Source organism: Aotus nancymaae, unplaced genomic scaffold (assembly GCF_030222135.1).
Source record: "Aotus nancymaae isolate 86718 unplaced genomic scaffold, 86718_ANA_hifiasm-v0.15.2.pri h1tg000014l, whole genome shotgun sequence".
Taxonomy (NCBI): Eukaryota; Metazoa; Chordata; class Mammalia; order Primates; family Aotidae; genus Aotus; species Aotus nancymaae.
The window spans coordinates 87,583,660-87,596,439 of NW_026988425.1; the positions used below are offsets into that span (position 1 = coordinate 87,583,660).

Consider the following 12,780-nt stretch of genomic DNA (forward strand, 5'->3'; position numbering starts at 1 on the left):
GTATGACTCTTCCTTTTGAAAGCTACCTAAATGATTCTAAAAATGCCTGTTCTCTATTACACACACACACACACACACACGCCAGCTCAGGCAATCTCATTTTCTTCATCCAAGTCTTCAATCACCATTTATTTCTCTAATAACATCCAAATCTCTAACTCCAGACACATTTCAGACTGTTCAAGGGGTATCACCATATGGATACCATATACAAAATCTCAAATTTCTTTTCTTCCCCCTAAACCTAACTATTTTTTGTTTGAATTTTCAGTCTTGATGAAGAGTGGCATCCTACATTTAGCTCAAATCCAAAACATCAGAATCTCTCCCTCCTTCAGGCTCATTTCCAATCTATCTCAAAGTTCTGTAACTTCTAGGTTCATAATATCTGTAACATCTATCCTCCCTCTTTATGTCCAAGATCACCACCTGAGTCTCAGATTTTCCTCATTTTTTCATGTAGATTACTGTCTATGTTAGTTATCTATTGCTGTGTAGCAAAGTATCCCAAAACTCAGCAGCAGAAAACAGCAAATATTTATCTTACAGTTTCTCAGGATCAGGAATTCTAGGATGGTTCACTTACATAGCTCTTGGTAGGACAACCCAGACTCTTGCTGGCTGTTGCCAGGAGTTTTCAGTTTCTCACCATGTGGACCTCTCCATATGGCTTTTCAATATGACAGTTGGCTTCCACCAAAATGAATGAGGGTGGAGAGAGAGAAAGAGAGAAAGAGAAAGGAAGGAGGGAGAGAGAGAAAGGGAGGGAGAGGGAGGGGGGGAGAGGGAGAGGGAGGGAGAGGGGGAAGGGGAGGAGGAAGGGGAAGGGAGGGGGAGGGGGAGGGCAAGGGTGAATCTGATTATCATAGGGTGAGGAGCAAACCACAAATATAGAAAGGCACAGCAAAACTAGCTTACTTCTTCAAGAAGCTGATCTGTGAAGGGAAAGAGTAATGTACTAATGCCAAGAGAGGCTATCAGGATTTTTATGTTTCTTTCCTCTTACATGAAATAGCCCTGGCCTTTGTCTTTTTCCATTTTTTGATTTACTTTGTTTACTTTTCGTTGAACTTCTGACTCTTTTGCTCATCTTTGCCTTTAATCTGTGATTTCTTCCAGCCGTTAGTAGGCAGCCCTCTCCTCGACCTAGAATTATCAGGTATTACATTTATATGGATCCAGAAATCATCCCATTTGGCTTGTTAGAATAGTGGGTAAATTGAAGAGGAAGCACATTCCAAGGGTGATTTGGAGGCGGAGTTTGGAGGGAACTACTTCTCTGCATGTAATGTAGTATGAACTCCAGCCTGCTTAGGCTTGAATACCAGTCCACCATTGCTAGCCGGGTAAAACTGGACAAGTTATTCAATCTTTTCAAGCCTCAGTTTCATTATCGTAAAAAATGGGGTAATATTAATAGATCCTTTATGGTGTTATCATGAAGATTCAATAGATGAATCATTTAAAGTGCTAGCTACAAGGTCTGGCTTATATTAAATGCTCAAAGATATTAGCTATAACTATTTGTAAAGTGCAGGAGTAGCATATGGACATGGTGGTAACACTTTTGACTGCTCAGTGATGTTTTCTTCCCTCTTTCTGATTCTCAGGTTCTAGAATCATGTTATCCCAAACAGTAGCCATGGGCCGCATGTGCCTGTTGAGCGCTTAAAATATGGCCTGTCCAAATTGAGGAGTGTACAATACACACTGGACTTCAAAGAGTCATTTTTAAAAAGAATGTAACATATTCCACTAAAAAGTTCACATTGATTACATGTTACGACATTTTTGATATAATGGGTTAAATAAATTATATTGCTAAAATTAATGTCATCCGTTTTTGTTTTGTTTTTTTGAGATGGAGTCTCACTCTGTCGCCCAGGCTGCAGTGCAGTACCTCAGTCTCGGCTCACTGCAACCTCCACCTAGCAGGTTCAAACCATTCTTGTGCCTCAGCCTCCCAAGTGGCTGGGACTACAGGCATGTGCCACCATGTCTGGCTAATTTTTGTATTTTTAGTAGAGATGGGGTTTCATCATTTTGGCCAGGCTGGTCTCAAATTCCTGACCTCAAGTAATTGGCCCACCTCAGCCTCCCAAAATGCTGGGATTACAGGTGTGAGACACCATGCCTGGCCTGTCACTGGTTTTTAAAACATATTTCTTAATGTGGCTATTAGAGTTTAAAATTGTCTATAAGGTTTGCATTATATTTCTTTTGGGCAGTTTTGTAAAGATAAAATTATAGAGCTACTAAATTAGAAAGAAGTAATATATTTCTATATTTTCTTTATCTGCATAGAATGAGCCCCTCTTCTTCCTTTATGAGCCAACCGGTTTCTGTTGACCTTCACTGGCAGTTAATGCCTTGCTGTCAGCACATACTGATCCTTGTGACCAACCATCCATCACTAGGGTCATAACAATGATAACTGCGGCCAACTTTAGCCAGCTTCTGTGACTGCCCAAAAAAACTTAGTTGCAGATTAATCCTCAGACAGCAACCAACCAACAGGGAAGAAACAAACTTCTTATTTTTTAAATTCCTTTGCCAGAGATACTTGATAGCAAATTGGAGAAAGTTGCAATGGCAAATAAAAATAAAAAGGAGAAAAATCGCATATGGCAAATACCACCAGTAGTCAATTCTGTACACATTTTCTCCTTCCTCTTTGCTAATAAAAGTCCCAATTTTGTTTAAGGCTACAATGTACCTACTTCAAAAAAACAAATGACATTATAAGAGGTGGCCATATGACATAGCCTCAGTCAATGGAATACAGACAAAAGTGTCATGGTGCATCTTTTAGAAAGGCTGTCTTGATTTTTAAAAGGACGAGTGGGGACAAACTCAATGGATGCACACTTTTTTTCTTTTTTGCCTTCTGTCTTTTCTATCTGAAACAGGGACACAATACTTCATGGTGGAACAACAAGCTTGAGGCCTGAGGGTAAATGTCACAAACTACGCGTGGGCCAGGAAGCCAGAAGGAGCTGGGCACCCAGTGACTTCCTTGGCCAGCTGCTCTAGCCCTGGGTCCATCTACTTCTTGACTTCTTGTTACAAGAGCCAAATAAACCCTACTTGTTTAAGTCACTCTCTTTGGGTTTCTGATAAACACAGCTAAACACAACCCCAGCTGAAACTTGCAGTCCAGAAAATGCTAATGTTCACAATCTGGTCCTAAAATCTGCTGTCCTAAGGACATTTTCACTTCCAAGAAAATTCGTCACTATTGGCCTAAAGCAAATAGTTATTTTGGCTCATGCAATGAGAATAAGCATGAATTATTTGGCCTTGGCTTCTTATGATCCAGCATATGTAATAGTCATCATTTTTAAAAGATATATACTATATATCTATACATCTATTTAAGTATATAGATACAAATATATATTTCCAAGAAGTCAAGGGCTTTATCTGTCTTATTCATCACTTTATTCCCAGGCCCTAACAAAGGCCAAGTCCCCTTTTCCTTTTAAAGCTGACTTCTCTTCCCAGTGATATTCACAACATATGTTGCTACCATTCAGAGGTGGCAACATGGAAGACATACTAGGCTAAGTTACAGGTGACCTAGATCTAATCCTGGCTCTGCCAAATAAACACTTCTGGGACATTGAAACATTTCTTCAGATAAAAACTCGTGCTGAAGTTCAATGTACTAAGCAGGTAAGACTGAAGAGAGAAAACCCACAGCCCCTTCTACTGGGTCATAGGATAATAAGAAATCCCCAAGAAATTTAATAGCATTACAGACAAACTTAAAGTAAACTTCTAACTCAGTTACATAGATTTGAAGGAATGTTGCTGTGTTCATGTATACAAAATGTGACTTGGTATGTGATCGGAAATCAGTGCACACAGGCCTTTGGAAATGACCTGTATTTGGGAACTATATAACCAAGTGTTTTAGCACATAGGCTTTGGATGACCTAGGACCAGTTAACTATCCCATTAATGGGATTGATACTCCCAAAAAACACAATCCTGAATGCCATAATTAAAGTGTTGAAATCTCAAAAGATCAAAATTCCCAAAATATAATTCTGGAAAAAAATAATTTAAAAGACATTTATTTACATTTATAAAAGGAGATTTATTTGATTTACTTGTTTTCTGTCATATGAAAACATGACAGAACACTTCACAGGCCACTTTACACAATAAAATAGGCAATAGTAACATTTGCATTTTTACAAGAATGAACACATGGGTATACCAACAACAGTCACATGAGCATAATGTTATGAGAGGATGAACCATATTCATAAATAAGTCAAAATACACAACACTATGATGGTAATTGTGTACACTTTATAATTGTAGACATCTGAAATACCATGACAGATAATCTAAGTCTTTTCATAAGACTGATCAAAAACTTCAATGAGTCACCACGGCATATGCAATTGCCCAAAGAGCTGAGATCTTGAGAAATTTTATGTTTCACAAATGCAGATGTACAAAAAAGACATCTCTTCATTTATTGGGAAAGTTTCAACATTTTTACATACACGATGCTTTCACACAAAGTCAATGCTGTGATGATGCACTTTTGTTGAGTCAAATTTGCAAAAAATGCATGAAACAAATTAGAACTTTCTGAACGTCTTTATATAATTTATAATGCAATATTGCAAATGATGTGATGATGAAATACATAGTATAGCAAATTGTGAAAAGTAATAATAACAATGCTGACAATTTAAAATAGTGGGGAAAAACTAGAAAGAAAATTCAACATTTGAAAAAGTGTATTACAGGGCTACATTATGAATAATTGCATGGAGGTAGTCCATTAGAGCTGGCCAACTTTCACATTCATATTTTGAAGTCTTGCATGGCAATGAATTGCTAGTTTTTTTCTTTTAAGACATGGCTTTCCTCAGAGAATATGTTCATATTTCATTCATTTTTGACATAGCACTGCTCTTTTTGAAATTCTTCTATGATTCAATATACGCCTACATAAGCATTCCCTATTAAATATTTCCATCTTTGCATAATTTTTCTATGCTGTTTTGGGTACACAGAAATTCATTCCACATGCACTCACATACAGAAGCAATACTGGTAATCAAATAGTCACATTATTGTGTGTCTTCTTATCTTACTATGTGCATAATTATATTTGAACCAGTTGATAACTTTGCTGGCTTCTTCAGGCAAATATGGCTTTAATTCATTAAAATTCCCTAAAATGTCATTAGCTGGGAGGAATGCCAATGCAAACAAATGAAGTATTTTTAAACCATATGGGGTGGCCAATTCACTTGTCTGAATTTTTCACCAAATGCGTTGGGCTGAATGACAAAAACAAATTTTACTGATGACACCTTGAGATTCACGTTTAGAAGCCTTGATGGGAACTAATTCCAAATCTGTTATGGTTTGGGGATTCTACTGAAATCCATTTTCTTCCACGAAGTCCACCAAATCTTCAAATAAGTGTTTATAAAGTGCTTTACATTTTCCAGTCATTAACATATAAACAAGCATAAGTTCAAGAATATTTGGATCCAACTGGGGCATGAATCGTATATAGTTGATAAGAAATATGGGGACTATTTTGAAAGTGCCATTCTTCAGCCAAAGTAAAGCATGCACTAGTTTGTCTATGTTAGATTTAGTGGCAAATATAGGAAGTCTATCTTCTTTGACAGTCAAATCCCTAACTAAGAATATTTCACCATTCAGTGAGTTTCAGAACACTGGAGGAACCTCTATATCAGCAAGCGTCTTTGGTTCAGAAGGTTGCTCAGCTTGTGGAATTCTTTTTATTCTCTGATGAAGAGTGTTTTGGGAAGGCAAGCATGGCACGATGTGTGAAGGGGCAGAAGTCATACATGATTGAATCATTTGGCAGTGGACTTTTTTTTTATTTTTCACCTGTGTTTTTACTGCTGTGATTTTCAAAACACTCAGAACATTGAGGATAGATCCTTCTTGCATAGTGCACTCAGACTCACACACTAATCTCCTCTGGAAACACCCTCACAGATACGCTGCTTCACCAGGTTCTAGGTATTCCTTAATGCAGTCAAGGGATTTTAGACTTTAGGAATTTCAATGTTTGGGATTATGTCTTTTGGGTTATGATTGATGACATTCATGAACTACTTTCCCTATCTATAAAATTAGAATAGTTTTGTTAGACAATATGAAAATGCACACTGTGAATCTCCAAGGGAGAGACATTATATGCAAGGTTTTCTAAGTGTATTTGATCATAGAACTCTTTTGTGGTAGCCTATCCTCCTGACTGCTATTCCAGGACTCACACCTTGGAAAACTCTCTATCACAGTCACTGTTCCATCTTTACAGTTATAAAAACTTAATTTTTTTCTAGATTAAAGTAGAATTTTAATAAGGGGTATATAAAGACACCAGTCTTGAAAGAAGTCTTCTAATATCTTCTTTCATGAATCCCCCCAACTACCACCAATTGGCTTAAAGCATGAAAAGTACATCTGCTTCTCAGATGAAACATACACCAAATTCTAACCATGGCAAGTGTTTAAAGTCCTATCAAACTTCTCACAGGGCAAAAAATAAAGGAGCAGAAGTGAGGATTCTAGTTCTGGTTCCTGGCTCCTCCAGCTCATCCTTGTAATGCCCCCGGTGCTTTCTTTCCCTTTTTCTGATCAGGAGTCATCCTTTTCTTCCTCTCATTTCAAACACCCAGAGAGGTCAGCTAGAAGATAGACTGAACAACCAGGAGCGTACTGTAGCTTTCCTCCTTGAGCAAGCCTTCCGCATCAAGGAGGACATCTCTGCTTGTCTACAGGGGGCCCTTGGCTTTCGGAAAGAAGAATCACTCGCCAGGAAGTTACTGGAAAGCCACATCCAGACCATCACCAGCATCGTCAAAAAACTCAGCCAAAACATTGAGGTAGTTCTCTGTTTTTATTTATTTATTTATTGTATTTTGGTAGCATTGCTTGATAAAGATTATTAACCATCAGTGTCATTTTTTAAGTGCAGAAACATCACTATTGCTTAAGTTTAGATGATTATATTTCAGTGGCCTGAGGGAAACAGTTGAATTTTTCAGCTGCTCATATATAACAAAAAGTAGAAGGAACGTCTATTCAAGAAATATTTACTGTATATTTATTTTGTGACAACAAAGCCATTATGTCAGACATTGTGCTAAGGTGCCTATGTTAGCATAAATCTCCAAGATTCTATTAATGTAATAATTTCAAATAGAGGTTTTCATGATGCACATTGGTAATGTTCCATTGAATAGCCAGTGCAATCTGATGCCAGTGATTTCTCTGGCCCCATCTTCTACCCTTCTTTCCTTCACTCTGGCCACACTGACCTCCCAGCTGTTCCAAGCGCATTCCAAACACGCTCTGGACTTGGGGCCTTTGCACTCATAATTCACTCTGGCTGGATCATCTTCCCCTAGATATTCCTATGCAATGTCCTTCATTCCTTCAGTTCTCTGTTCAAATACTACCTTATAAGAGAGGATTTGCTTGACATTTTATAAAATAGCACCTCTCCCCACATGGTTTCAGTCTACCTTAAAGGCTGCTTTATTTTTTTGTCACATAGCACTCATTGCAAACTACCGTGGTCTATATTTGATTTGTCTGTTTTCTCTTTCTAAGATATAATCTCTATAAAGGAAAAGAATTTATTTTCTTCATGCTAAATCCCATATCCCAGACCAGACAACAGTGCTACTGTAGCCAGCACCCTAAATATTTATTAAATAGATGAGTGAATAAATAAGTGATTTTTAAGACATTAAAGTAAAAATAGAGTTTCTTATCAAAAAAGAAAATTCTTTGTCTAAGTCAAGATAAACATGCTTGTATAACAGGTCTTTCAGAGTTGTTGAGGTGCTAATGTATGTGATTAATCTGGGTTAACAACTTTCATGCAAGGGCTGCAGAGAATATACTTTAGGAAACTGACCCAAAACTTGCGGAGTTATCATGAGAATTGACCACAGTGCCCTCTCACAATACTTGTCTTTTTCTACTATCAGAGAGAATACTCAATTTGACTAAAATTATTAATTTATTTTCCATCTGCAGGGTTTAGCAGACCCCATTATACATCTGAGGCAGTGTAAAAAGTTAAAAAACTCTCAGTGAACTTTTAAAAGGCACTTTATTGGTATTTAGCACATTTTGAATTGACCCCAATGCCTCAAAGGTCAATGCCACTCAAAAAGTGATTAGAAGTATTTCCATGCATAATGAAGTATCATGAAAGTGACAAGAGGCAAGAAGCCCTGTGCCTTTTGAAATAACTAGAAAATCAAGTAAGTATAGCATAGTGCTAAAATAAGATTCCAATTCAGGAGTTGAAACTTTCTGGTAATTGAAAAAGCCAACAACATTCTTAGAAACATCGAACTGTTTCTAAGAATATTCTATATTTTGATCTGGATTGTTAAATAGTTGATTACACTACATTGGGTCAAGATCTGCCCAGATGTACACTTTGACTTGTTCATTCAATACATATTAATATACCCCAGTAAAACACTATCAGCAATAAGACAAAAGTCTCCAAACCTCTAGAAATCTTAACACTTTATTTTCTTATAATAATTGGTATCTTAGATTAGCTCTCTGAAAAAGAAAAAAAAAATCCAAAAAATTTTCTAAAATAAAAGACAAAGTCAAAAATCTCAAAATACCTACAATCCTGTTAAGGGTTTGGCATATATGGAGAAATGAAAAGGACTGGTTTGAGTGTATGGAAAACTGAACTAGAAAATATATTAAAGGCTGTAGATAACGTAGTTAAAACATTATGAAGAAGAAACTATTTGGGCTAACTTTAGTAAATAACTGTAAGCACTTTATAGAGAAATAGATGCTATTCATGTATATTAAAAGAAGCTAACCTCATTAACTAAGTCAGCCCATTTGCAAGTTGGGTAACCAGATCAATTCAAGTGTGAGCTAAAGCTTAACACAGCTCCTTAAAAGAAATGACTTCTTTTAATCTACCACAATTGCATCAGTCAAAGTGCTTATTTCTTTTTAAAAATTAAATGATTCCTTTTTTCTAAAGGAGGCAGTTGATTACAAGTTTTAAAATTAATTTATTTTTAACTCAAAGAAAATTTTATGTATAACATTGTTTTACTATGGGTTTTCTCCTCAGCTTACAAAAGCAATACTTGTTCATCACAATTATTTTGAAAGTTCAGGAAAAAAAAGTTAAACTTGGGGAAAAATTATCTCACAATTCTACCACCAAATGGCGATCTCTACAAATACTGAAATGAATCTCCCTCTAGTCCTTCCAAGTATTCCATTTAGGAGACTGAGACTATGTTTGTAAGCATGATTTTTATTACAACATTCATCCTAAACTCTATATATCTCATTAAAACCTCTTTGCATGGTGCATACACCATGATTTATTTAATTATTCTCCTAATGTCAAAATATCACTTTGGGGGGCTGAGGCAGTAGGATCAATTGAGCCCAAGAGTTCTAGACCAGCCTGGGTAACATAGTGAGACCCTGTCTCTACATGAAAAAATGAATAATTAGCTGGGTGTGATAGTGTACACCTATAGACACAGCTCCTTGGGAGGTTGAGGTGGGAGGATTACCTGAGCCCAGGAGGTCAAGGCTGCAGTGAGCTATGATCATGCCACTGCACTCCAGCCTGGGTGATGGAGTGAGACCCTGTCTCAAAATAAAAATAATTTTAAAAAGAAATATCTTTGTGCATAAATATGTATCTGCATTTGGATTATTTCCATAGTATCTATTCTTAGAAGTGGAATTACTAAGATATGAATACTATGAAAGCTCTTGATACATGTTGCCAAATTGTTTTCCAGAAAATTTATACTAATTTACGCTTTCATTAACATTATTTGAGTGCTTTTCACTTTATCTATGCCAAAACTTATTACTCTAAGTTTTCTAACCTCATAGAACAGAGATAGGATTTCCTTTTTCTTAGTGAAAAAGTGTTGAATCCACTTTTTTAAGTGACTGTTTAAAGTAACAATTTTGGCCGAGTGCTGTGGCTCACACCTGCACAGTGGTTTTGGGAGCTGAGTGGGGAGGATTGCTTGAGGCCAAGAGTTTGCGACCAGCTTGAGCATCAGAACGATACTCTGTCTCTACCAAAATAATAATAATAATAAAGTGACAGTTTCATTTCCTCTGCTAATGATCTACTTGATCTATTTATGTCTTTTGTTAATTTATCTTTTTGGGGTTTAGAACTTTTTAATTTTTGTTTGTTTGATGAGTTCTTCTATTTTACATATTAGAGATAATAACTGGTAGTATGTTACTAAGTGTTTAACAATCAACAATCAGTTCTTTTCTACAGGAAAAGAAAGCCTGGTTTGTAGTATTTGCCTATTTCTATGATGTAAATATTCCTACTATGATTTCAAACAACCTGCAAGATGACACTGCCCACAAAGATGAGAAGAGGTGTATATAATCTACTTTCACAGACAGACGCAGGCTGCTTGCAGTACATCACTGAAACCCTTGGCAATAGCAAATGTTATAAATGTTTTTCCAGTTTGCTTTTTCTAGCCTTATTGTATTTACAATGTTTTCACAAGTTTTACACTAAGGTAAATATTCAAATATTTTGCTTTGTAATTTCTCTCATTACTGTAGTCCCTGCTTATCCGTGGTTTCACGTTCTGTGACTTCAAAAATTTCCAAAAATATTAAATGGATCCCAGAAGCAAGTAATTCATAAGTTTTCAATTATATGCTGTTCTGAGTAGTGGGATGAAATCCTGCATATCCTGCTTCATCCCGCCCACGGTGTGAATCATTCCTTTGTCCAGCACATTCACACTGTCAACACTCCCTGCCTGTTAGTCACTCAGTAGCCTGTTGGTTATCAGATCAACTGTTGAGATGAGATATCACAACAGCTCATGTTCAGGTAACCCTTATTTTACTTAATATGCCCCAAAGCACAAAAGCAGTGATGCTGGCAATTCCACTATGGCAAGGAGAAGCCATAAAGTGCTCTCTCTAAGTGACAATGTTAAAGTTCTCAACGTAATAAGGAAAAAAAATCATATGCTGAGCTTGCTAAAATGTATGGTAAGAACAAATCTTCTATTCATGCAATTGTGAAAAAAGGAAAAATAAATTCATGCTAATTTTGCTTTTTCACTTCAAACTTCAAGAGTTACAGCCACAGTGTGTGTGATATTACAGTGCATTGTTATAACTGTTCTATTTTTAGATATTGTTAATCTCTTACTGATAAGTAACTTTATCATAGGTATGTATGTAGGAAGAAACAATATATATAGGGTTCAGTCCTATCTGAGGTTTTGGGCATCCACTGGGAGTCTTAGAACGTATCTCCCTTGGATAAGTGGGGACTGCTGTACTTCTAAGACTATTTTTTTCTAAAATCTATAATGATATATGAAATGAGGTAAGAATCTAAATTAATTCTTTTCTTTTTTTAAAAATTTATTTATTTTACTTTAAGTGCATACTATATCTGGCATTTCTCCCCATGTTATCCCTCCCCACCCTCCCCTCCCTCCCCACCCCCATTGTCTCTCCCCTACCCACCCCAACTGCCCCCTGTGTGTGATGCTCCTCTCCCTGAGTCCATGCATTCTCATTGTTCAACACCAGCCTATGAGTGAGAACATATGGTGCTTGGCTTTCTGTTCTTGGGTCAGTTGGCTGAGAATGATGGTTTCCAGACTCATCCAAGTCCCTACAAAGGACACAAACTCATCGTTTTTTATGGCTGCATAGTATTCCATGGTATATGTACCACATTTTCTTTGTCCAGTCTATCACTGATGAGCATTTGGGTTGGTTCCAGGTCTTTGCTATTGTACACAGGGCTGCAATGAACATACGTGTGCATGTGTCTTTATAGTAGAATGATTTATAGTTCTTTGGGTATATACCCAATAGTGGGATTGCTGGGTCAAATGGAATTTCTATTTCTAGATCCTTGAGAAATCGCCACACTGCCTTCCACAATGGTTGAACTAATTTACACTCCCACCAACTGTGTAAGAGTGTTCCTATTTCTCCACGTCCTCTCCAGCATCTGTTGTCTCCCAATTTTTTAATGATCACCATTCTAACTGGTGTGAGATGATATCTCAGTGTGGTTTTGATTTGCATTTCTCTAATGACCAGTGATGATGAGCATTTTTTAATATGTTTGTTAGCCTCATATATGTACTCTTTTGAAAAGTGTCTGTTCATATCCTTCACCCACTTCTGAATGGGGTTTTTTTTTCTTGTATATCTGTTTTAGTTCTTTGTAGATTCTGGATATTAGCCCTTTGTCAGATGGGTAGATTGCAAAAATTTTTTCCCATTCTGTTGGTTGCTGATTCACTCTAATGAAGGTTTCTTTTGCTGTACAGAAGCTCTGGAGTTTAATTAGATCCCATTTGTCTATCCTGGCTTTTATTGCCATTGCTTTTGGTGTTTTAGTCATGAAGTCCTTGCTATGCCTATGACCTGGATGGTTTTGCCTATGTTTTCTTCTAGTGTTTTTATGGCGTTAGGTTTCATGTTTAAATCTTTGATCCATCTGGAGTTAATTTTAGTGTAAGGTGACAGGTAGGGGCCCAGTTTCTGCTTTCTGCACAATGCTAGCCAGTTTTCCCAACACCATTTATTAAACATGGAGTCCTTTCCCCATTGCTTGTTTTTGCTGGGTTTGTCAAAGATCAGATGGTTGTAGATGTGTGGTGTTTCTTCTGGGGTCTCTGTTCTGTTCCATTGGTCTATATCTCTGTTTTGGTACCAGTA

At 36.8% G+C, this 12,780-nt stretch overlaps 1 protein-coding gene across 1 annotated transcript in view; it reads left to right on the plus strand.

Moving 5' to 3' along the window:
- The window catches only part of FAM81B (family with sequence similarity 81 member B), a 66,549-nt gene that overhangs the window by 19,766 nt on the left and 34,003 nt on the right, over positions 1 to 12,780 (plus strand). Inside the window, exon 4 of the mRNA XM_064376161.1 lies at positions 6,656 to 6,899. Within this exon, the coding sequence (XP_064232231.1) occupies positions 6,656 to 6,899 (244 nt within the window). The remainder of the gene's footprint in view (positions 1 to 6,655; positions 6,900 to 12,780) is intronic.